The sequence below is a fragment of the Sebastes fasciatus genome, chromosome 7 (assembly GCF_043250625.1).
Source record: "Sebastes fasciatus isolate fSebFas1 chromosome 7, fSebFas1.pri, whole genome shotgun sequence".
NCBI classification, from domain to species: domain Eukaryota; kingdom Metazoa; phylum Chordata; class Actinopteri; order Perciformes; family Sebastidae; genus Sebastes; species Sebastes fasciatus.
This window is the reverse complement of record NC_133801.1, coordinates 7,026,737-7,052,863: the sequence shown is the minus strand read 5'-3', so window position 1 is coordinate 7,052,863 and position 26,127 is coordinate 7,026,737. Positions and strand designations below refer to the sequence as shown.

At 40.6% G+C, this 26,127-nt stretch overlaps 1 protein-coding gene across 2 annotated transcripts in view; it reads left to right on the top strand.

Annotated features, from left to right (window-relative positions):
• The window catches only part of LOC141771235 (calsyntenin-2-like), a 269,674-nt gene that overhangs the window by 174,703 nt on the left and 68,844 nt on the right, over positions 1 to 26,127 (top strand). For both annotated transcript variants that reach the window (XM_074641282.1, XM_074641281.1), the window contains exon 5: positions 11,358 to 11,507. In XM_074641282.1, coding sequence (XP_074497383.1) covers positions 11,358 to 11,507 — 150 coding nt within the window. The remainder of the gene's footprint in view (positions 1 to 11,357; positions 11,508 to 26,127) is intronic.

Below are 26,127 nucleotides of genomic sequence, written 5' to 3'. Positions count from 1 at the left end.
AAGGTTAACGCAATTATATCACGTTAACGCATTAACGTAACTTGCGTTTTTTAGGTTGTAGCGGGCTCAGTTTTAAAGCTAGAGTGAAGATACTGGTATCATATGAAACTAAAAAAACCTAAGGACGCCATTGGTACCAACCATATCATACTAGCTTGTCGCTAAGGAGGTTAAATAACGCTCCTAACTTACACTACATTTGGGGGAGGAAAAACTGGCATGGCCATTTTCAAAGGGGTCCCTTGACCTCTAACCTCAAGATATGTGAATGAAAATGGGTTCTATGGGTACCCACAAGTCTCCCCTTTACAGACATGCCCACTTTATGATAATCACAAGCAGTTTGGGGCAAGTCATAGTCAAGTCAGCACACTGACAGCTGTTGTTGCCTGTTGGGCTGCAGTTTGCCATGTTATGATTTAAGCATATTTTGTTATGCTAAATGCAGTACCTGTGAGGGTTTCTAGACAATATTTGTCATTGTTTTGTGTTGTTAATTGATTTCCAATAATAAATATATACATACATTTGCATAAAGCAGCATATTTGCCCACTCCCATGTTGATAAGAGTATTAAATACTTGACAAATCTCCCTCTAAGGTTAATTTTGAACAGATAAAAAATGTGCGATTAATTAGAAAATAATCATGATTAAGTACGGACAATCATGCGATTAATTGCGATCAAATATTTGAATCGATTGACAGCCCTAATTATTATATTCATATTTTTAAATAGTACATAGTTTTGTCTTTTTTTGTTTTAAAACTCTTGTTGGGTAGCTCACACAAAGTCAAGGATAACATGTTTTCCTTGAGTGAACACTTTAACTTGAGATTTAAACGTCTTTACCACTGTTAGACAATCTGTTTAAATTCAACTAGCTCTAGTGGCTCTTCCGAACAATCTGCTTACACTTTATTTTTATTTTTTAGGAGACATACTGTAGCTGCAAGGGACATTACTGTTTAGGTTTGTGTTGCCGCCGACTGCCGAGTGTTGCCCACTGCTGAGGTGTTGCAGTAAAAAGGTTGAGTGGATGGGGTTACGGCCAAACAGCGAGTGAGTGATACGGGGGGGAGGCTGCAGCCAGAGTGCTCTTTGTTCTCTCTCTCTCCATTTGAAGGGGTCTCGCTCAGCCATTGACCGCTGAGGAAAAGGCTGTGAGAGCTCTTGAACTCAAGAGCACCAGAGGGAGAGAGGGAGGAGACGGAGGGAGGAAAGAAGGAGTTGGCTGTGAGGGCGAGAGTAAGTGCTGTGAGAGGATCAGCGAGAGAAGTAGATAGAAAGCTGTAGCGGGGATGAACTAAACAAAAAGGATAGAGCTGGTGATATTCCATATTTCTCTCATTGTCAACAAATCCCATGAAAAGAACAAAAGCAACAATGAATGGATCCTACTAACAAGTATTTTCTGTGTAGTTAAAGCCTGAATCATCTTATTCCTCTGTGCCAAAGAGAGAAGAGAGAAACATTGATTCAAAACACGTCAATGAGCCACACTGTTGCATAGGGGTGTAACAATCGATCTGGATCGATATATTGATTCAGTGACCAACGATCCAGTATCATTGATGCAGCTGTGCAGGTAAGACATTTGCACTTAAACATGAGAGATGTGGCACTAAGTGAACAACAAGAGGTCCATTTTTATTATTTTTATTAAAAAAAATAGATTGTTTTCCATTTAAATGTCTGGAAGAGCCAAATAATAATATAATACCATATAGTTTAGTTGCTTTTTGTGAGTTGATATAAATGTGTGTTAAATATAAATGAAATATGATATCACCTCATACTGATAGCAGGCTCCTGAATCAAATTGGATCAAAGTTGGATCGTGGCAGACTTTGTCCAAAGAATGTATCGTGATGAAACTGGTGATTTCCACCCCTACTGTTGCACTGGGTCACATGTTCCTTCATTGCCATGAACATGAGCACTGTAGTTATACACTGTCCTGGTACTGTAAATACTCACTAGCACACTGTATGAATCCGCATCTGAAAATAGTCCCCAAGAACTCCTCTATTTCCCCCTGTTGGATTAACATTTGCAAAAGCTGCAGAGCCCATCTGTTTTTGGAAATTACTGAGCCCATTTTTTAATTTAGACTCTGTATTTTGACCTCTGACCTCAGCAGTAACAATGCACACACAAGGTACGGAGGTCAGAGAGTATTAAGAGACAGACTAACACGGTGTTGGTTTGGGCTTTCTGTTGACAATAAGAATAAGAAGAAGGGCTTGGAAGCATTAGGTAATAAATATATATATTTAATTGTGATTATTTTGACTGATATTGCAATTGCAATATGATTTGTGATATTAGACGGTATGATCATTTTTGAAATGATTATGGTCTGATTTTTGCAGGGAACTGTACCAATCAAAGATGTTTTCATTAGTCTGTAAAGTTTGATATGTGGGCAAGGACATATATACATACAGACACAATATTTAATTTAAAATGGTATTTTGACAACATTTTGCCTTTAACGAATATTGCGATTTCCTCCTCATGCTGCAATTTGAAAATTGCAGTAGGCCATATTTTCGATAATTATTAGCCCTATTAAGAAATGCTCTGTGGTAATATTGGATAGTAATTATAAAGGGACGATAGATGGAATTCACAAAGACAGATGCAAAGGTGGTTTGCTTGTGTGTGTGTGTGTTTGCCAGAGAGGCAAATAGAGAGAGCGAGATGGAGGTTAAAGTAGTCATTTACTCATCGGTCACCTTTGCCAGCAGTCACAGCACGCACAGCCTGCTGACATGGATAAGTTGATGTAGTAATTGAAGGAATAGGAACCTCCGTCATGCAGAAAGGTGTGAGTGTGTAAAGTGTGCATGGATACTCGTGGGGGAAAAAAAGAGAGCGAGCCTAACAGCAGATGAGGCAGCAAACAGGGAAATGGGATGATGCTGCAAAACAGTGAGACAATGATGTGCATTGAAATGGAATGGGAAGGTTGGAAAGGGGAGAACGAGGAGGGAAGGAATCCTAAACAAGCTGAGAGGGAGACGGAGAGTGAGGAGGACGGGAAGCCGAACAATGCCGTCCTCATATGAATTACGTCTAATCCTCCTACTCACACACTCATATTCAAATATCCCACATTATCAACACACAGCTCCCTCTGGACCTCTCGATCCACAAAACAGAAACCTCAAGCTGTATTATAAGTCGCAATAACTCATTCCAGCTTTGTTTCAAGTCGCAGCCAATAAGGTCCAATAGTGTCTCTTCTCAACGCTCTTTTATTCTCAGTCAGGGCGCCCCCTTCCTGCCCAGGCCTTACTGCGTGCATAGCATTGTCAACCGTCTGTAGTGGAGGACTCATCAAATATTAACAGACACATTAGTAGCACAAGAGCTCCCTTCATGCACTCTGCTCAGCATGAGAAAAGACGCTGGTTTGGTAAATGGGTCGCAGTTACCAACAAGGCAGGAGACTCTCAGTCACTGAATGTGGTCTGGATGCTGATTGTACTGTGGAGACGAGTGGCGTATTTGTTTCTTTTAAGGTGCCGTGTGCAGCATTATAACAACACAAAATCATAGCCACATTAATTTTCATACATTCACATATATATATATATATATATAAGACATCTCTGACAAAGCTGGCACACTGTACTGTAATACCAAGATGGATTGGTTGGATTTGAAAGAGTTGTTTTTATGTGCGTTTGAATTAATGATTTGTTTCAGGTGTCCAGAGTCTATCTGAAGAAGATTAATGTTAAAAGAGTACTCCAGAGATATAGCTTTGCACTCTTATAGTGCTGTCAAACTTGAGAAAAAGAATCAAAATTAATGCAGCAGAACCAGAGATGTCGTTTTTTACTTCACAAGTTCTTTCTCTGTCAAAACCTGGCACCTGCATTAGGCTGGATTCACCACACCAGAGCAGGCGGTGCGGCAAAAACACAAGTCTTTCCATTCATTTTGAATGGGGGTAATATGTTTGGGTTACGGTTGAAGAAAACCCAGCGGCATGCGGTGTAAAAGTAGAAACAGAATCGACTTTTCTTTACTTTTGAACTTTTTCACTGCAACGCCTGATCTGGTGTGAATGCAGCCTTACCCACAATGCAACTCAACCACCGTCAGTTAAGTCGTAGATTAGGGTGTGTTATACTCGTAGCAGCTAATGTAGCCTTGACCCTCGAGCCTCTAGCCTCAAGTAGGGGTGAGGAGCGGTCTACAGAGGTCTGGTAACCTCACTTCTTTCTACCTCCACACCCCCAGATTTGTTTGTCATTTTCAGACATATAGTCTTCACACAAAAATAATTAAACAAATAAATAAAAATAAAAAAAATCAATGCAAAAATCAATACATTTAAAATGTTCTAAAAAATAAATAAAAGGGAAAATTAAACAGAAGAATAAATAAATAAGGGAATCAATACAAAGATAAATAAATTAAGAAGCAAATTAAAACAGAAATATTACGTATGCCACATTTAATCAATTAATTAATAGCTACATTTATTTTTTATATTATTTTTGCTGCATTTTATGACATAAGTGTTTATTTATCGAGTCATTTATTTATTTACTTATTTACTTATTTATTAACTTATTTACTTGTTTTTTAATTTTTTTATTTTTTTATTTTTTTATTTTGGCAGGTTTCGTCCTCCATACCTCCAAAGCCCCAATATGATAAACAGATGATAAACAGGTACTTCCAGAACAATCCCACTTCTGGTGGACGATGATACCATTGAAGGGCTAACATACATATCTGTTACCTTCAGAAAAGTACCACCAGTGAGGTGATGGGAGAACCAGTACCAATATCTTCATTTCATCAGGAAGCAGCGGGGGTTTAATGGAAACTGGTCTTAATTTTGAGAAACATTAGTGCTAATCAAACCACTTGTGAGAGATAGAGGCTACCTGTCATCCCAACCGTGATCTCATTTGTTACAGTGATTATATTAAGGCATCACAGTTAATTTGACAATGATATATAACGATGCTTTGAAATTAAAATTAAATACCCATTATTCCTTCAAGCAAACACCGGCACACAGCAGATAAGCAGCAATACACAAGTATTCTGTGTTATCTAATAAAGCAAATATGCCATAAAGACACACAAGGCTGTAGAATAGACGCACACTTTGAGTGGGACTGCTATTACTCACTTTCCTCAAGGCAGTTTAACGTGCATATTTAACTTTCATACTTTCTATAGTTATGTGGACTAAAGTCATATGAAGAGAAGTCATCAGACTGATGTACGGCTCCATTAAGAATAGATTTGAAAGTTGAGAGCAGCGATGAATATGGAATCGTATCTGTTGCACATTTCTTATGACTACAATAAAATAAAGCTCATTTAGTTGTAAAAGCTCACACAGCCGTTTTACGACTCCATAAAGTCCCTCTCCAAATCTCTGGTGGCTGAGTAACTCCAGACTGTTTCTCAGTCACAGATTTGGGTTTGTGATATTTATTACAGAATAAAAGGTTTCACAAAAACATTATACATTTTATAATAACTTCCTGAACCACTTCACCAATTCCACTGTGCATCAACTTCTGTGAAGAAACTTCTGAACTAACGGCATTATTCCAGACTGGAGGAAGCAGATTTTGATTTTAATGCTTCATCAAATTACACATTCAATGTAGAAATTCACCAAACGTATAGGCCTGGTTTACAGTCAGAGTCAATATATGTCAAATGATGAATTCTATAACTAGATTAGACAGGTTAGACACACAGACAGGTTGATTTCAATAACAAATATTTTACACATTTTATGAACTGTGTCAGAATATATATGAAACAAAGTCAAATATTTGACTATACAGTACTGTATGTGGCGTCCAATACAATATGCCTGTTTATACTATGATTTGTTTTTCTCCAGTTGACCATCAAATCTCTACATGTTTGACTAGGTAATGTAGTGAAATCCGCTTTATTTATTCATGTATTCATTGCAGTTAATGATTATTCAATGTAACTTACACTTAAAGCTTGGGTAGGCAATTTATTTTAGAAGTATTTTTTTCTTATATTTGTTGAAATTCTCTTTACATCCTAACAGCAATCAATAAATCAAACGCTCTGGCAAAAAAAAAAAAAAAAAGAATCCGGTATCCGTGGCTGCTGCAGGACTGTAATATGCCCGTCCAATCATTTCATTTTGCCTGCATGAAATGGTTAGAGGGTCCATACCTGCCTGTCTACCTACGAGCACTCTGACCATGCACTCATTGATGTAGTTGGATGCGTTTAGCGATGACAACGATGTGCTGCGCTCCTCTTCCCAACTTACTCTCGTGGACTCGTCTTCCAGCTTCTTTGTAGTCAGGCAGTGCACGTTAATGTGTTTTGGGGGAGTTGCTTTGGAGGGAGGTCTGAGGCGAGGGGCTGGGATTTTTTTGGTTGGATACTTTCAAAATCTAGCTTCTAGAGAAGTTTATTCATATAGTACTTTTCATAAACAGAGGTAACTCAAGATGCTTTATATAATGAAGTTTAAAAAAGACACAGGTAAGAAGAATAGAAGTGTATAAAAGAAAAGAAAAGAAAGTTTAAAAAGACAAAGATACAAATTTCAATTAAAAGGCAGACTGTTTTTAAAAGTAGTTACAGTTGCAAGTCTGAGACGATAATGAACTATCAAACAAAGTGGTGATTGAGAATATTCAAAGTTCACCAGCTGTTTTTCAGGGGTTCAGCAGAAGAGAGTTCCACAAATCATCATTTCTGGTGTTATTGGCTTGTTTGTGTTCATTGTTGAGCTGATTAAATCCTTATGTCCAATGTACACAGGATCAAAGCTGCCATGCTAGTCGGTTGCACACACGCAACTCAGCTTGACATTCCCTTGCAAATGTATATAAATACCTGTATTTATAACTGACTTAATGATGCGTTTCATTTATTTCTGACTCTGTCTTCACACATACTGCTGAACCAGTGTGTTTGTAGTTAGTGAGAGAGAGGGAGGGAGACGGCCCGTTAACCTCCGTTCAGTCCTCCCCCTTGCTCTCTGTGATCACATACTGTGTTTTAATACAGCCCAGTTCACAATAAAATTTATCTCATTTTCATAATGAGTATGAAATGTGATCATGGCTCATAAACCATGTTGACCAGCAGTCATTCGGATTTAACGTCTGTGATTACAGGGAGGGTGAAAGTATTAAGAGGTTTTATATTTAAGCACAGAAAACCCTCTAACATAGGTTAAAAGCGTGCCTGTCTCCCGCTGTCAAAATATGCTTTTAAAGTTCATTAGGGCCCGAGCACGAAAGTGCCAGGACCCAACGGTGTCCTGGCACGAAGTGCAAGGAACCTATTGTTTTTCTGCAGATTATTATTAGGGCCCGAGCACGAAAGTGCCAGGACCCAACGGTGTCCTGGCACGAAGTGCAAGGAACCTATTGTTTTTCTGCAGATTATTATTAGGGCCCGAGCACGAAAGTGCCAGGACCCAACGGTGTCCTGGCACGAAGTGCAAGGAACCTATTGTTTTTGTCAGTATTATTATTCTTTTTCTGCCACTAGATCGCGTTTTTGACGACCTTAGCCATCCCCAAAACTCACGAAAAGTGGAGTATGCGTCAGAACTGGTGGGAAATTCAATGTTCTGGAGTGACTGGGCTCGGGTGTCTCCAGGGGGCTCCATAGCGCCCCCTAACGTACGCAGTTTTTCCGAGAAAGTTTCTTCGATCTTCACGAAATTCAAGTATGTCATTGCTCACGCCCTCATACCTGGATTAAATGATTTTGAGATTTCTTCGGCAAACAGGAAGTCAGCCATGTTGGACTTCCTGCGTGATTTTAGAATTTACGAACGCATATTTGAAGACTTTAGGATGCACAAAAATTTATGAAACTTTACACACACATCCAAACTAGTAATTACTTAATTTTAGTGGTGAAATTTTGCTTGGGCGTGGCATGTTGGCTCTCTAGCGCCCCCTTATGTCTTTCAGATTTTGAACATACCTTTAGGTGCTCGGAATCTCATAAAATTTGGCAAAATGATAGACACCTGTGAACTTTATGTAACTGCATAGCCATTAGGCTCAGTGTGTTTTTATTCGGCTCTATAGCGCCCCCTAACGCGTTGAAATTTTAACTTTGTCAAAGTTGATCCGATATTCATGAAATTTGGTATGCATATCCCACTCATCATTTGAAACATATTCCTCATTGGGTTTCATTAGCCCCGCCCACCCAGAAGTCGGCCATATTGGATTTTTATGTCATTTTTGCGTTTTATTGGCCGCGTACTTTAACGAACTCCTCCTACAGATTTGATCATATCGAGTTGATATTTGGTCAGGACCATCTCAAGACCTTGAGGATGAAAAGTTATTAAAATGGTGAGCGTTCACTTAACGAGCGGACCGTGGCGTGGCGGCCATTTTGAGCCATTCGCCAGTTATTGTAACTCAACTGTACATAGTCCGATCTGCCCCAAATCTCTCAGGTATGATGTTGCTCCAGTACTGATGACATGTATATGAAAAAATATACTGATAGCCCCGCCCCAAGACGTTAGCCCCGCCCCCTTTCATATCTCATGAACCGTTTATAGTAAAGTCTTGTGGGATGTGTCATATCACTCAGCAGAGAGTGGGTTAACCCTAACTCAACTGTACAGAGTTCGATCTGCCCCAAATTATCATTTGAAACATATTCCTCATAGGGTTTCATTAGCCCCGCCCACCCAGAAGTCGGCCATATTGGATTTTATGTACGATTTTCCCAATTTTTTCGTTTTATTGGCCGCGTACTTTAACGAACTCCTCCTACAGATTTGATCATATCGATTTGAAATTTGGTCAGGACCATCTCAAGACCTCGAGGATGAAAAGTTATTAAAATGGTGAGTGTTCACTTAACGAGCGGACCGTGGCGTGGCGGCCATTTTGAGCCATTCGCCAGTTATTGTAACTCAACTGTACCTAGTCCGATCTGCCCCAAATCTCTCAGGTATGATGTTGCTCCAGTACTGATGACATGTATATGAAAAAATATACTCATAGCCCCGCCCCAAGACGTTAGCCCCGCCCCCTTTCATATCTCATGAACCGTTTATAGTAGAGTCTTGTGGGATGTGTCATATCACTCAGCAGAGAGTGGGTAAACCCTAACTCAACTGTACATAGTCCGATCTGCCCCAGATTTCTCAGGTATGATGGTGGTACAGTCTTGAGGACATGTATATGAAAAATTATACTCATAGCCCCGCCCTAAGACGTTAGCCCCGCCCCCTTTCATATCTCATGAACCGTTTATAGTAGAGTCTTGTGGGATGTGTCATATCACTCAGCAGAGAGTTCCTGTTTTATTGGTTAAGGGTAGCCCCGCCCCCTACACATTAGCCCCGCCCCCTTTCATAACTCATGAACCGTTTGTCGTAGAGTCTTGCGGGAGGTGTCATATCACTCAGCAGAGAGTGCCTGTTTCATTGGTTAAGGTTATGCCCGCCCCCTACACATTAGCCCCGCCCCCTTTCATAACTCATGATCCGTTTGTAGTAGAGTCTTGTGGGATGTGTCATATCACTCAGCAGAGAGTGCCTGTTTCATTGGTTAAGGTTATGCCCGCCCCCTACACATTAGCCCCGCCCCCTTTCATAACTCATGATCCGTTTGTAGTAGAGTCTTGTGGGATGTGTCATATCACTCAGCAGAGAGTGCCTGTTTCATTGGTTAAGGTTATGCCCGCCCCCTACACATTAGCCCCCCCCCTTTCATAACTCATGATCCGTTTGTCGTAGAGTCTTGTGGGAAGTGTCATATAACTCAGCAGAGAGTTCCTGTTTCATTGGTGAATGTTATGCCCGCCCCCTACACATTAGCCACGCCCCCCTTCATAACTCGTGAACCGCTTGTCGTAGAGCCTTGCGGCAGGCGTCGTGGCGCTCGTCAGAGTTTCGGTTTCGCGGTGCCCGGCCGCGTCGGTCGGCGTCCCGCCAGCAACCCCGACCCGCGAGCAGGGGCGAGGGCCCTTTCATAGCTGCGTGCAGCTCTCGTTATTTTTGTATTCTTACAAAAAGGCTGCAACGACAAGAAGCATTATCTGCAACAGCTGACTGTTTGTGAGACTAGCTCTAACTTCACACAGACTTATAGGAGCTAGGTTTAATGCTAAAATGAATTTCAGTCAGACCAAACTCTTGTGAGTCTTAACCTTAGGACTAACATGCCCCTTATTTTTGGGAGTTTCTCCTAATTTGGCCAGTTAGGAGCTATTCTTAGCCTTAGGATATTTTGTTAATACAGCCTTAGGAACAGGCGGAAACTTCCGGTTCTGAAAAGTGAAGCCAATGCTGAAGTGCCTTAAACTTGCATTCTTTCTAACAGCCAGCAGGGGGCGACTCCTCTGGTTGCAAAAAGAAGTCTGATTGTATAGAAGTCTATGAGAAAGTCTATGGTCTCAATCGCTAGTTTCAAGTCTTCTTCAATACAGCATGATGTTCATTTAGTAAATTATGGTCCCATTTAGAGTCAAATAGACCATAAAGCAGGGGATGTGATTGACAGGTCGTTACCACGGCGTTGTCCGGTCTGGAAGTTGTCCGTATTTTTGTCTTAGTACTTTAACTCTTTCACAGTGTGTTTTCTGTTCATGAAAGTTAAATGTAACATTTTTATCACCTAAAAATGTCTTATTCAGCGTTCAGTTGTACTTAGCTCCACCCTCTTGGGTCACTTCTGGTTGCAAAAAAACAATATAGCGATGGCCAAAATGCCATACTTGAAGCTTCAAAACCGTAATCCACAAACCAATGGGTGACGTCACTTCCACTTACGTCCACTTCTTATATACAGTCTATGGTTAGGACCCTAAAACTGAAGCAGCTAAATGGAATCCAGCCTTCATTCATTTCATTATGTGCACCTGTGCTTCTCCTACTGTAACATGCCAACATGTCTTCTGTGGAAAAAGGCCCATTGCCCTAAATAAGAACCATCCCATCCCCCCACTCCCCAACCCCCCTAATGAGACTAATCATATTCACCTTAATTGCCTAAATTAATTTCAGGTGTTGTTTTTTTTCCCGCTGAAACTAAATAGTGAAATACAGAAACCGAAACTGCACAGAATAAGTGCTTTGTTTGGAGGTAGTTTGACACACCAGTGACAACTGAACTTCTGCTCCAACCACACAATAACAAGACAGTTCTGTTAATTGACAAAAATGTTCGCAATTTTTGTCCCTCAATGAGCCCAATGGGTCAGCGCAAAATGCTTTCATTATGAGACACAATAGGGGAACTGAATTTACTCGACAGCACATTATAATGAAAAAAAGCTATTTGGGTTGAGTTTGACCTTGAACCTCTTCTCTCCATACAAGGTAACATCCGTAACACAGAGAAGCTGAGCTACGACCGGCAGCAGCAGTACGAGATCCAGGTGACGGCCTGGGACTGCGGCCAGAAGAGAGCCCTGCACAGCGTCCTGGTCCGCATCGACATCAAGCCCGTCTGCAAGCCCGGCTGGCAAGGTGGGCCCAGTATGTGTGTGCGACAGGCAGTTCTGACTGAGCAGTGTTTATACATCAGGAAACGCAGATGCAATTATTTGTGTGCGATTACTTAAGTTTGTGCAATATGCGTGCCTGTCTGTAGTGTACAGAACAAAGATGGAGCATGCAGTCGGAGCTGTGTGTGTTCCCTTTATGCTCACAGAAACACAGATGTGATTATTTGCATGTCATTACTTCAGCGTGTGTGCTTACCTCTGAATGTGTGCTACTTGCTGTATACCTCATTTTGTCGTCTCTCTCTACCTACCTTCCTATATTTCTTTTCCTCTCCTGACCCTCTCTCTCTCTCTCTCTCTCTCTCTCCGTCTCCTTCCCTCCCTGAGGAATTGGCCTGTCAGGTTTAGCTGGTGTGATCAACAGCACTTTACTAAGAGCACCGTGACACAGCCAACACGGCTCTTAGCACATCAGAAAGCAGTCATGGCAGCCTTAACAAGGCACAGAGTAATGCAAAGACAAGTTCTACGACAACAACACAAACGGCGCTCGGGATAACTGCAGACGCAATTTACACTTGTCAGAGAGGGCAGCGGCTCATGTGATGAAAGACGAACACACGCAGGGTGCAGCTTCACATGTAACCATGTGCAATCTGTGTTGTTCTGTCATTAACAAGGTGATTCATGTGCTGGATTTCTTTGGCGTCCAGCCATTTATCGTCCCCCAGGATGTGGTGTTAGCGGGCTGGTGATAAACAGCGGTAAATGAGGAACCCTGGCAGCAGCTCAGTGGCAGCCACTGAACCCTGAAAACACTAAGTTGTTTGGCTCATGTTCAATCTTCCAATCTGTGTTTTCTCAAAAACAAGTGGCAGCACATGCCTGTGGTTTTAGATAAATTTACATGTTTCTGATCTGAGGCAGAAGCACAAGGTCGGGATCTTAAAACAAGACAGAAAAAGCCAAATCAATTCATTTTGCATCAGGAAAATAAATGATTCAAGGGACATCTTGAAACTCTCACCATTAGTACCGTCTAGCCTAAATAATTTCTTAAGAAGGGTACGTTTTGCAGTTCAGCAGCAGCTCTACCAGACGAGGGACCAATTTTGAGATTCAGAGGAATTAAGGTCGCCAAATCAAACAACGAAAAAGAAACAATGAAAGGGAAAAAAGGAGTAAAAGTTTTATGCTTTGTTCTCAATTTCAAAATGAGTACATGTAAGTAGTACAAAGTCACTGCGGCAGCACTTGGCAGCATGCTGCGAAGTGGATTTTTATGAGCCTAATGCCAAGGGGCAAAGTTACAAACAAGGATGAGAAGTGGAATCACAGTCTTCATGATGTACAATAAAAGCACGCAGAAACAAGTAGGCTACACAAAGACATTTGCACGTCGTCATCGACACACAGCTGTACACTTAAATCCTAAATTTTCTCACATCAAAAAACACTCAAACTTTTGAGATGCATTGATCTTCATCTTCACACAGTTACTGTGGGAGTGTGTGGCAGTTCAGTGTCTGCACACAACACATTCACACACAAACACACAGAGCAGCCAGGGCTGTCGTGGGTGTGACATGAACTCCCTCTGTAGGCTCTCTCAGCGTTAATCCTGTCTTTGAAGCCTGTATTTTTCAAATTAGGATTTTCAGCACACGATTATGGCGAGAAGATACAGACAAATACACACGAGGACAGATACGCTGTGCCTTGATGAAAGGGCAGTCATCCCTATGAGTGTTGTTTGGCAGCCGGGATGAAGGGGAGGATGGAGAGGGGGATGTAAATGCCATGGCCACAGATCAGGGCATATTTAATAGAGCTAGTGGTTGTTGTATTAAAGGCAGGCTACTGTGGGAATGTCAAAGACACACACACACAAAAGATTTCTTCCGGTACAAAACAGTAATCTGTCTGTTCACATTAGCTTTGGTCTCCGACTCTGGACAGCAGGGCTCAGCTGTGTGTCTCTCGTGACCAATCACATGTCCTCACTTGGCTCGTGGAAGCTCCTTATACTGACAGGTAGTGCCTGTTCACCCGCATGAACACACACACACACTCGCACAGGTGTGTGTGCATCACCATATCAGCTTCTTCTTTTCAATTTCTATTCTACTATACTACCTTTCATTAAAACAATGTAGTCTAACACTGACAGAAACAATGATGGCAATTTATCAAATGACAATGTGACGATGTGAAAGGTGTCACGTGTAGTGATGGAAAGAATTATCACCTGAATATGCAGCTCCCCCTCGCCTTTATGGAGATTTATAGCGACCTTCTTCTCCCTCCTTCCTGCTCTACACACAGAAACACATGAACACACACACATACAGTGTAAGTAAAACTAATAATGGAATGAGTGGACAGAAGGGAAGATAAGTGAGAGAGGAAGCAGGCCGTTATAGAGCCTCTTCTCTTCATTCGATGGGATGATTATCAGTTTTATTTGGTGTGGTATAAATAAAAGTATATATATGTAAACAATACAGCAAGGAACAACAACATACAGTGTCTATAAGTCAGGCTTTTTCTGTAAATTGTAAACAATAATACAGTAGTATAAAACATTTGCAGTAACAGTAGTAATAAAACTAAGGCTGTCAATCGATTAAACTATTTCATCGCATTTCATTTTTTTATTTCACAAGTGTGTCGGAGAACTACGGTGGCCTTCAGGTAACGTAAAAATGCGAAAGGCTTGTTTGGTTTGAGCAACACGGCGGACTCCGTGAAGAGGACCCGCTCCCTATGTAGATATAAACGGCTCATTCTGTGCTAACGAAAACACAACGATTCTTAGTTTCAGGGGATTATACACTAATGAAAACATAGTTATGAATATTATATTTAATTGCTCCTAATAGATCCCCTGAAATGTTCCACGCTGTTCCTTTAAACCTCAACGAGCTCTCCTCACCTATTAAGTAAGAGCCAGAGCAATTTCTGTCATGTATGTCCTCTAAAGCAGGTGGTGCTCACACACACACACACACACACACACACATGCACACTCATGGACTTGCAATTATCCCTCAGCATGTAAAGTTCTTCAGTGTGCAACTCAAAAAGAAGTTGGCTACCCCCTGCAGTGAGGTTCTCTCTTTCTCTCTCTCTCTCACACACACACATGCACACACGCACACACAGTCTGTCCAAACCCGTCTACACTGACACACACACAGCTTAGCACAAACCTTGAGTGACAGATTACCACACTGATGAAAAAATAAATCTGCATATTCACATCCATCCTTTGTGTGCTGAGTGTGGCTCTGAGCCTCGTGTACGAGTGTGTCCAGGTGCTTGTGTGTGTCCACGTGCTTGCGTGTGTGTGTGTGTGTGGTTGGTGTACACGTGTCTCTGCATGCTGTGTTACCTCTAAACAGCCCCAAATTAAAAGTGAACCCGTGGATATTGTCAGTCAAGGCAATTAGTCTGAACCTCAGACTGCGGTTCAGGTTTGGGGAATAATTAGAGCAATATGACATTATACAGTAGGTGTTTATGATTCAGATGTTTGCATTTCACCGTCACTTCCTTTGTAATGAGACATCATTATTGTTTCGGTTTTGTGGAAAGAAGTGGCGTTGAATATTTACCTTTGACAACAGCAGCGTTCTATGGCATCTAAACAATAGTTCAATGAATAACAACAACACGTAGGTTTTACAGAATTATACTTGTGAAGCTGTTGTATAAAAACACTCCATTCCATACTTGTTTGATGTCTCTGTTTCTCTACAAAATGTAAATGAAGGAAAATCCATCTCCAGACATTGCATTGATGGTCCTGGAGAAAAATGTTTAGAGTAAGAAGAGCGGAATAAAAAAAATGAACATCTTTGGAACATGCAGCGTACGAGATGTGACTGGTTATTAAAAATGCATGCAGCACACGTCAATACTACTCGTTAGGAAAGAGGGGGATTTGAAACAAGGGTTGGACCAATGTTTGCAATAAATTAATCTCAAATATGAGCATTTCCATGTTCTGCAAAGTGAATGTAATCAGTGGATTCTAAAGTAAACCTAAAAAAGACATGTTTTAATGCATAGAAAATAAATCAGGCCAATAATCAGTAATACCTTACTTGACATCTGTAATAATTACATCATAAATATTTTTTATGAATTGGTTGCCACTGAAAATACTGAATGCACAGCGAGGAACCTCAGTCTTATTAAAGGGTATATAACGACTTTGAAGTGAAGATTAAGATGCAGAGACATGGAGAGAGAGAGATGGAGGCTGTGATTTGTTCTCACCCACGGGCAATTTAACCTAACAGCTATTGGTTTCTTTAGTTTAATCCAAATGTCCGATGCAAAGAACAGCCTGTCACAGGTGTAAAGAATGACCAATCAACGCAGGTGGAAGCTAATTAACACACAAATCAGAGGCAGAAACTAAACCAGGAGAACCTTTAGAGGACAGAGAAATATCAGATAGAAACTTAACTGAACTGTGACACAAATTGATGAACCTTATTTGGCAACATCGGTATACATTACGTATATATGTGTATATATACATACATAAAATCTGCATTGTTTCCATCCATGCTAGCAGTCTTCTTCTTCTGCTATGTTTCTTGCTCTGGAAAGGTTTGACAAATATAAAACCATCATGGATGCAAAATGAATAATAAAAAGAGTAATAATTGACCCGGTTGGAGGTGTCCTGTCAACAGTTTTACCTACCCAATCTCGTGGGAACGCACAACATTTTAAGGACATTCCACATCATGATAACGCATTTTAGGCTTTTTGCGCATCCTTTAATGCCACAGGGTTAACATTTAGTCATTTAACGCCATGTTTATACCATGAAACAGTAGTGGTTAGATTTAGGCAACAAAACTTCTTAGTTAGGTTTGAGGAAAAACATCATGGTTGGGCTTTGAATAAGTACGTAAACAACCTAACATAAGTACGGAAAACACATCACAAAGGTCACTTAGCTTCAAAATACCTCAAATGCTTTGGGACCGGTCTCCTGGTTAAAAGTCCTGTGTTTGTTGGACCCATCAACCTCCCCTCCCCCCCACCATAAGCAGTCTTTCTCACTTCTATCTCACTAGCTCTGAGCATAGCAAATTCACACTGATGTGTTTACAATGCAGTCAATACAGACTACTTAAAACGACACGCCCAAAGCAAGAATGGCATTATTGCATGCGAAATGACTTAGATATTGATTTGTCATTCATACGGCATTTGGTGAGACCAGGCTGGTTTTACACACGTCTTTTTTATACCTGAGGGGGATCTATTGGCAGAAATGGAATATGATATTAATAAGTATGTTTTCTTTAGTGTATAATCACCTGAAAATAAGAATCGTTGTGTTTTTGCTAGCTTATGATGAGCCGTTTATATCTACATATGGAACGGGTCCTCTCCACGGAGTCCGCCATGTTGCACTGCCATGTTTCTGCAGTAGCCCAATAACGGACAAACCAAACTCCGTTAACTTTTCCTGCTTGGGCCAGAGTAGATAATGTTACTCGCTCCCGTTGCCGCCTCTCTCTCTCTTACTTCATCACTCACCTCTCATGTACACAGACACTCTACACACTGGCTCTGCTCCAACTGGCTCTAGAGAGGGACATTCACGTTTCCGCGTCAGCCACCGTAGCTCTCCAACACGTTTGGCACACTAGATACCACCGGATCCTACACACTGGACCTTGAAATAGCTTTAAATCATGACAGAAAGACTCGGAAACAACACTTGTGAACCAGTAAAGCTTTTAAGATATGATCAAATGATATTTTGCTAAGAGTGCAGTGTGATAGCAGTAAGGTTGGTGGAAAGTTGAGAGCCAACTTCAGGTAGAGTATCTGGAATCAACACAGGCTCTGAGGCATTTTCTCTCATTGAGGCGGGGAGCTGCATTTTCTGCTCCACTCTCCAGTATGCTATTCTAGTGTGTGTGTGTGTGTGTGTGTGTGTGTGTGTGTGTGTGGCAGCCAATGGTCCTGATATCTGATAACAGTAGGAAGAGGATGAATTAAAGGGAAGAAGAATAAAAATGAATGGCTCGGCACTTCCCTTTCCCATTTCCTCTAACCTCCTACTCCTTTCTTGCTTCCTCTCTAATCTCAGACTGAGGCTGTCTGGCTGCTGCTTTAGCACTTTTCATCCCCTCGATGGTATTAGCTTGTTTTCCCTTATTACTTTCACAGTTTCCTTTTTGCCTTTTGTGTCTGTGTCCTGCATTTTTTCATTCTTACTTTGTTCTCTTTCGCCTTTACTTTATTTCTTACTTTTCTCCCCTTTACTTTTCCCTCCTCTCATCTCGCCACCTGGCTTATCAGGTCACCCTCATGTTCATGTTTCTTTCATTCTCCCCACTCGACTTTCTATCTCTGATCCACTAGTAGTTTGAAGTAGGAATCAGGTCTCCAGTGTAAATCACGGTCATTAGATTCTCCTCTTGCTCCACTTTTCACTGTTATTGCATTACACAGTGACACACACACACAGTCGCAGGGATCAAGCCTCCCTACGCTCCTCCTCGGCTTCTGGCAGGAGGGATGAATGAATGGTGGCAGGGGTTAAAAGATAGAGATGAGCCTGACGCCCTGGGTTCACCATATTGTGTCAGATGAGAGCAATGGCTGTTTAAAAAGGTAATGTGTGTGTGTGTGTTCATGCATGTTTGCAGGGTGAAGTGTAGAAGAGCGAGGGAGGAAGATAAATACTTCCACCGACACCTGCTGACAAATTGCGGATACAGCTTGTTGACACACGGATGTATGCACAAAACATACGCAAACAGGAAATGGACATAGCATAGGCACTAGTGCAACGATGCACACGCTAACACACACACCTGTGTAAGAGCGATTACACTCCCTCAGTCCTTGTCTCTCTGCCTGTTGAGATTGGAGTCTCCTTTATAGTGCCACTGCAGTGTTAAGGCGACATTGAGCGATCATGATTACAAAGACAAAGAGAGTGAAAGGGAGTAAGGGAGGGAGATGAGAGAGGGATAAAACAGCAGGGAGTGTCTGAATGGGAGAGGGAAAAAAAGGCAGAGGAGTTAAGTGAAAAGATAAAAGATACGTATTAACGTCTGGGTAAAGGTTTAGCCCGAGGGAGAGACTTTTAAGTATCAGGGTGTCGTCAGGCGGGTGCTGCAATCATGTAGACATATATCGGATGGCTGTGATGTTAGTTTACCAGTCGATCTACAGTTATGTTGTGGCCCCCACCCATGGCTGTAGCAACTAAAGAGCAACATGCTAGAAAACCTCCCAGCGCAGACCCTGTGGGATTACAACATATATCCCAACTAGCCTCGGATTCCCCGGGGATCCCCCGCGAGGAGATAGAGGACGTGGGATGTCTCGAGTAGTCCGCTTAGTCTGCTGCCATCATGAGCAGGATGAAAATAGAGGCGGAGAAAAGATAAAATGGAGAACCTCAGAAAGCACTTTTTTGGCTCCTTTCAGTGTCTCCGCTCTAAACACCCAGGATTAAATTGTCATTTTCACTCAATCCTCAAAGGGGGCAAAAGAATTAGAGTTACACTAGACATGAAATTGGGGTCTTTTAGGAGGCTTCTCAGCGGATCCAGCAGAAAAGTGCAATTTCATTAGAACTTATCCCATTAGACTTTTCTAAGACTATTGTAATAGAAATATGTTTCCATCACCTCGGGGGCTGCACAGAACAGACTGTGATGACAGACGTTACTTATCATATTCATAATGTTTTCAAAATTGTTTTAAAGAGACACACTTTTAATAAATGCCAAATTGGCTTGGATATACCGTAAAGACCGCAACACCCAACAGATTTTGACACACCTGTTTTGAGATTTCCCTCTTCATACTGTAGATGTGAAACACTTAAAATAAATCAAGTTAGGCAGATAAAAACCCCTTTAAATGTGTGTTTAAATGAATGCAATTGACATTTTTCTTTTGGGCTCACCATCTTCTAACAGGGAATTTTGACTGTGTCTCAATTTCATATTCAGCCTGTTCACACGAAAACATTTATGAATGACGCAAGGCATTTAAAGTGCAATAAGAATGCCTTTCTTGCTTTTGGCGTGTCATTTGTAGTCTGTACTGACTGCAATATAAATGCATCCCCGTAAATATGCTACACTCAGAGCTAGTAATGTAGAATCAAAAGTGAGAAAGACCACTTGTGGCAGGAGCGGAGGTGGATGGGTCCAACAAACACACAACTATTAACCAGGAGACCGGTGTTCGAGACCAGCGTTTTGTTTTTCAGTGGCGTTTGTGACATATTTTCCGTACTTATTTTACGTTGTTTCCATACATATTTTACTTAGTTTACGTACTTATTTCAAGCCCAACCATGAAGTTTTTCCTAAACCTAACTAAATTATTTTGATGCCTCAACCTAACTGCAAAGTTACCATAGTTTTGTTGCGTGGCGTACAAATGGCACACGAAAAGCCTAAAATGTGTCCTTGTGACACGCAGACTGTCCGTGTAATGTGCTATTTATACGCCTTCCTGTGAGCTGGGTTGACGTATAACATACTGTACTAACTATTTATAACAGTACATCTGTATAGTACACTTTTTTTGCAGATAGTACAAAAGAAATCAACATACTTACTGTTCTATACTACCAGAAAATGATACATGATATGTGCGCCATTGGGCGTCAATCAAACTACATAACTACTAATGAATCCTACTGCCAATTAAAGTTCATAAAGCAAGAGTGCAAAATATCTCTCAACGGATTTAAAACTGATGTTTCTGGAGCTTTCTCACCACCACCTTCAATTTAATTTGCAGCCCCGAGTAGAGCCGCCATTTCCTTTGTGCATTGCATTGTGGGAATACAATGTTCATCAAAAATGAAACCAACACAGGGCTTTCACCCAGGAGACCACTGTTCGTACTCCCCTCAACGTTGATTTGATTTGTCACGTAACTTCTGTACTTAAGTTACATCACTTCCAATGTTTTTTTTAACCCAAACGAAACTCTTTACCGAAACCCATCGAAGTAGTTTTGTTGCCTAAACCTAATCAAGTTGTTTCCTGTGAAGACGGAAGTTTATTTTGAAAAGACTGTATGCATGTAACAAGCAGAAACTGACACGCTGTCCCTGACATGTCCAAAACTGACGTTTAACTTCAGCAGAAACAAGCTGCAAACCCAGCAATGACATATTATCATTTCACCTCTAAGCTTATATGACAAATTTAATAGCAAATAGTAAGGAGAAAGATTAGCATTCATTTGAAGTCTTGTAAGAGCCAGTACTTGCTCCATTCAAAGAGAACATCTGAGAAACCTCCTCCATCTAGATGCCTAAAATCTCCTATCATGAACATTCAGGAAGGAAGAAAGATTCCGCTCCGATCCATTTTGTCATTGAACTTTTTGACTTGTTTTTCACTTTTTTCTCAGCCGCCACCTTTTAAAAGCCCTACATTTTTCTGTTGCAAGCCTTGCGCTCCAACGAAACAAGTAAGAGCTCTCTATGCACTCAGGAATGAAAAAAAAAAAAAAAAAACGATGCATGAATGAAGCATGCATGAAAGCATTAAAGTGAATGCTTTTGGGGCATTCTGGGGTAAGAGAAAGAGAGAGAGGGATGACATCCAGGAAAGAAGAGGAGAAATCTGAAAGATGGCACTCACTGAAGGAGGGAGATGGAGGAGGACAGAGGTGGAGAGCAAAGGGAAGGGAAGGAAAAGAGGAGCAGAGTGCTCTTTTAAATGGAAATTGGCTCTTCCACTGATGGCTGGGACGAGTAATGACGACCCCCTCCCGACTACTTGAACGTGGTGTCAGCATTTTTACATGCACTCACACACACAATGTTCACACAACCACCTTCCTACACGTCCACACATCTACACACATTTAAAAGCATGCAAGAACTTACGGATGACACACACACACACACACACTCTCTCACCCTCCAGAGACGGGGAACAGTGTGAAAGTGTGATGATGCATCATTTTCTTAAGCACCTCTATCCATCTTCCCTTCCTCAGGATCTCTCACTCTGTTTTTCACACCCTTCATTTTAAGGAGGAGGTTGGAAACTTACCTCAGCTGTACGTGGGTACCTATACAGCAGTGGAGAGTTTTCGCTTACAAACAGAGCACCTAAGAGATCATCTGTGAGTCTGTATTACATCCACATCGCTCATAATCTATCAGGGAGACAAAATAGTATGTCTCACTGCAAATAGTGGCGAAAAGTGTAGGGTTCTAAAAAATATCTGCTTTTTATTTATGTTTTGCCATGTGCATAAAATAGATAGTAAACTGGTAATCCGAGCACATTTGTTGTTATCTCAGTCTTAACAACATCCTGTAATGGTAACTTTTGGAACTGCACCTTCCAGGAGATCAGTGGCTAAGCTGAGGTACAAGTGAAGCACAACTTCCCAATTTCAGCAGCTGGTTCTGACTCTGAGTCCAACTGTGAGACTTGACTCTTATAAATCAATCCATGAGAAGCTACTACTGCACTGCACATGTAATATCTATAAAGGCCACAGTACATTATGGTGTCTTATATCCAGTTCAACCACATGAAGCTATCTGAATTACATCACAAAAGCACTAAAGGGTTCAGTATGCTTCTAAGCAACTAGGTCGTACATCTGAACATATTTAAAGGGCCAGTATGTAGGATTTTGGGGGTTCTATTAGCAGAAATGGACTATAATATTCATTATTATGTTTTCATTAGTGTATAATCACCTGAAACTAAGAATCGTTGTGTTTTTGTTAGCTTAAAATGAGCCCTTCATGTCAACATAGCGACCGGGTCCTCTTCACAGAGTCCAATACGTCGCCCCACTATGTTTCTACAGTAGCCCAGAACGGACAAACCAAAGACTGGCTCTAGAGAGAGTCTTTAGTGTTTTAATTCTCACCTTCTCAACCCTGACCAGTCGCTGCATGAATTGGGCATGCTTGTTGTGTTTCAGAGAGTTATACAAAAAATATCAGACGCAGCTCTGGCTCCAACATCAGAGAGGTGTGAGGGGAGGGAGATTCAAATGCTGTTAGACAGTCTGACAAGCAGTTTGTTTGAAGCATACTAACGCCTTTAATATTTTTATGCAGATTCACGGTGCTTTAAATAGCCACACTGTAGTTTCTCCAACAGATTGAGTGAGCTTAATATAAATAGAAACCTTCTGCTTGCTATTGAAGTAAAGGAGTTTTTTTGCCCCTTGACCTTTATTCTAGACATAAAACATAAATAGCAAAGTGGACACATGGTTTCTCAGTGTTTCATTTTACATGAAATAGTACCATTTTCATCACCTTTTGAAGAGCTTAGCTTCTTAATAGGCTGACATTATGTGTCAGTGGTAACAGGATCACTTCTCACTGATAACACCATGTCTATAATATATACTGTAGAGAAAACTGAAGATCAGTGATTCAAAGTCAACATTTAGATCATGATTCTAATATTTAACATCTTTTCATATGCAGGTTACAACTGAACGTAAAAAAAAAAACTGCTCACTTTCGCACGCAAACATAAAAGTGTTTTTTCTTGTGATGATCAGAGCCCCGGCGAGGAGTTTCTACTTCCAAGTGGTCGTTTTCAATGTCTGCCCTGCCTCCTCTGCTTCTCGTCTTCCTCTCATATTCACAAAGAGAGAAACTCTTGGGCCCGCTGTGTGAGTTCTGCTCAGCGTGCTGCAGGCAAGCACACAACTCAATAGAGACCAAATAGCTTCCTGTTAAACCCACACTGCTGTTAAAAGAGCTGGGTTCTACTGCAAGCCTGTGTGTTACTGTTACTGTGCACCGTTTGTGTTTGTGTGTGTGTACTGAATGGGTTTCTAGTTCTGTCTGTCGGTATGTAGGCCTCCCAATCCCAATTACTTTCTTTTTTGATTCATATTGATTTGGTATTTTTGAACGTATGTCTGTATGCGTAAATGTGTTGGTCATTGGCAGGCCTTTTTTTATAAAATAGATCGGGCTCGGGTCGGACTTGGGCTCATTTAATTTCTCCCCTGTCATTGTGCCCATATAGGCGCTGCAGAGCACACATAAGCTGGTGGATGAAATAATACATCTGAGGAAAATATTAATTACATTCTCTTATTTTAAGAGTTTTTGGAGACATTTGAGACATCTTTAGAGTTTATTAAATATCTGCAGCGATCCCACCGCAACTTCATTAATTAATTAAATCTCACGTATTTTCAAAGATGACATGTCGGGGAGCTTTATTAATTTAATGTTCATAAAACAACTGTATGTATCCCAAAATAAATCAGTTAGAGCGGACACCCTTTATAAATGCGCTTCACTTACCGCCAATTCTCTGAAGACGCTAATAATTTCACTGTAACTGCGTGTGGCTATTAGCGCTGATCTTTGTGAATTGGACTGTTTTTGCAATGACTCATTTGCATAGAAAGACATTTTTTGCACCAACTGTGTGCATATTGTCTATTTTAGAATTGTGCAAATAGCACATGATCACCAAGAGGCTATTTATTTGCTTGGCAGCGCAGCTAGCGTTTCATTTCACTCTTTGTGAGTGCTTTGAGAATTACACGGTTTGTTTTTGTCTTATTTGCACACGTTTAGCAGCCACAAAAGCTGCACAATCCCTTTGTGAATTTGCCCCTCGGTGGATTCGGGAGCTCATGCTGCGCCTGTTGGTTATAGCATCAGTAGCAACAGAGTCTTACAGAGACTTAAGAGCAGGGACATAAATGCAGCTCTGCACATTTACAGGAACCACTGCTTCATACATACAGTAGCAGACCTTGAAATAAACCCTTTTACAATGTCTGACTGCATGTACACGTACAGATACTTGACCAGAATGTCAATGCAAAACATGTAGGATGCTTTCAGTTGACTAAAATATGAAACTACAAACCTGTGTGTGGAGATGTTGAATAGGACTGGAAACTAAAGATAAGTTTGACCATGCTCTTAATAATCTCAAACAATACAACACATGATCTGTGTTACTGGTGAGGAAAATGTACCCCTCTAAATCACTTATATACTAAATGAGAATTCAATTGCAGATAAATTAATCAGGTCTTTTACTTTGGTAAAACTAGTTATACTACACACTGTAAAAAATACTCTGTTACAGGTAAAAGGCCTGCATTCAAACTTTTGAGTACAAGTACAGAAGTATTAGGGTATTAGGGGTGCAACGGATCATAAAACTCAGTTCAGATCATATCACGGTTTTAAGTCACGGATCATATCAGCAGTTTAGAAATGGCCGTTTTTTGCCGCAGATACAGATTGCCAATCGTTGATGAGCCATGTCGGCCGATGCAGATCGTTTTTATTGTTTTTAAATTGAAATATTATCCTTTTATTTTATTATTGTCATCTAAAGTGGTTATTTGAATAAAAGCACACAATTTAAATAATTAGGAAATAAAAGTTTTGTTTTTTTTATTTAGTAAGTAAGTAAGCACTACATTAGTGGTTCTTAATTATATATATCATAAACTGCTTAGAGGTAGTGTAATCCCCTCACTATTGTCTATTTCATATTGCTGTGAAAACATCTCCTTCAAACAACTGCATTGATTCAAGTTTCTTACCAAAAACCTAATTTTACAAGATTGCATTTGAACGCATCATGATAACCCAAATCATGTTTACTGAATAGAGCCTGAATGCACCATAATGTAACTCAGTGGAACCTCCGTAGCTGTTAGCTGCGGTGCTGCTAATGTTAGCTCTCTTTCTGACGATTTCAACACGGATTTGTTGTTCATAATACAGCATTATCAGGGACCCGCGACTAGAAAGCATTAATGCAGATCTCCCGATCACATATTTTTACTGAATATCATCTGATAATGGTCAGCAGTAAAACTTTATTTTACACTGTGATGGTTAAACTGTGTAATTAATCCGCGGTTCAAATGCGTGCCGAACCGTGGGGGAGGATCCGTATGGATCACAGATCAACTATGATCCATTACACTACTAAGAAGTATTATCAGCAAAAGGTACTTGAAGGATCAAAAATATCTAGTAGCTAGTCGTATAAATGTGGTGGAGTAAAAAGTGTTTTTTTTATTGAAGTAGAAGTACAAATTAGTATCAGATTAAAATACTCAAGTAAAGTAAGTACCTCCAAGTTCTACTAAAGTACAGTACCTGATTAAGTGCAAGAATCAACCTTGTACTGCATTTATTTACGTCACTTAGAAAAGCTTTTAGTTTTCAGAGTTAAAGAACACTTAAATAAATCATGATGTGTTCTATAGAGCCTTTTTAACACACACAGAGTAACATAAACACTATGCCATTAATTCAATGTCAGACAGTCATAGACTGGCAAAAGGCTGAACTGCCGCAGAAAAGAACATTTCAATTTAAATGTCTTCAGGAAATAAAGGAAATACTTCTGCCTCAGTGGCAAAACACAAAGCATCACAATAGGGACGCCAGAGCATCAATATTGTACAGCAAGAGATGGTGTTATTTCATTAACTAACACAAGGTTTCTGTAGAAAGTATTTGATATTAAATATATTTATAATCATCTGTGAGAGGAGTGCATCAATGCTTAAAAGCTATGGCAGGGAAAAGGATGGTGATAAAGGTTTGGCGTTGTTTTTTTTATCCTTCAGAAATC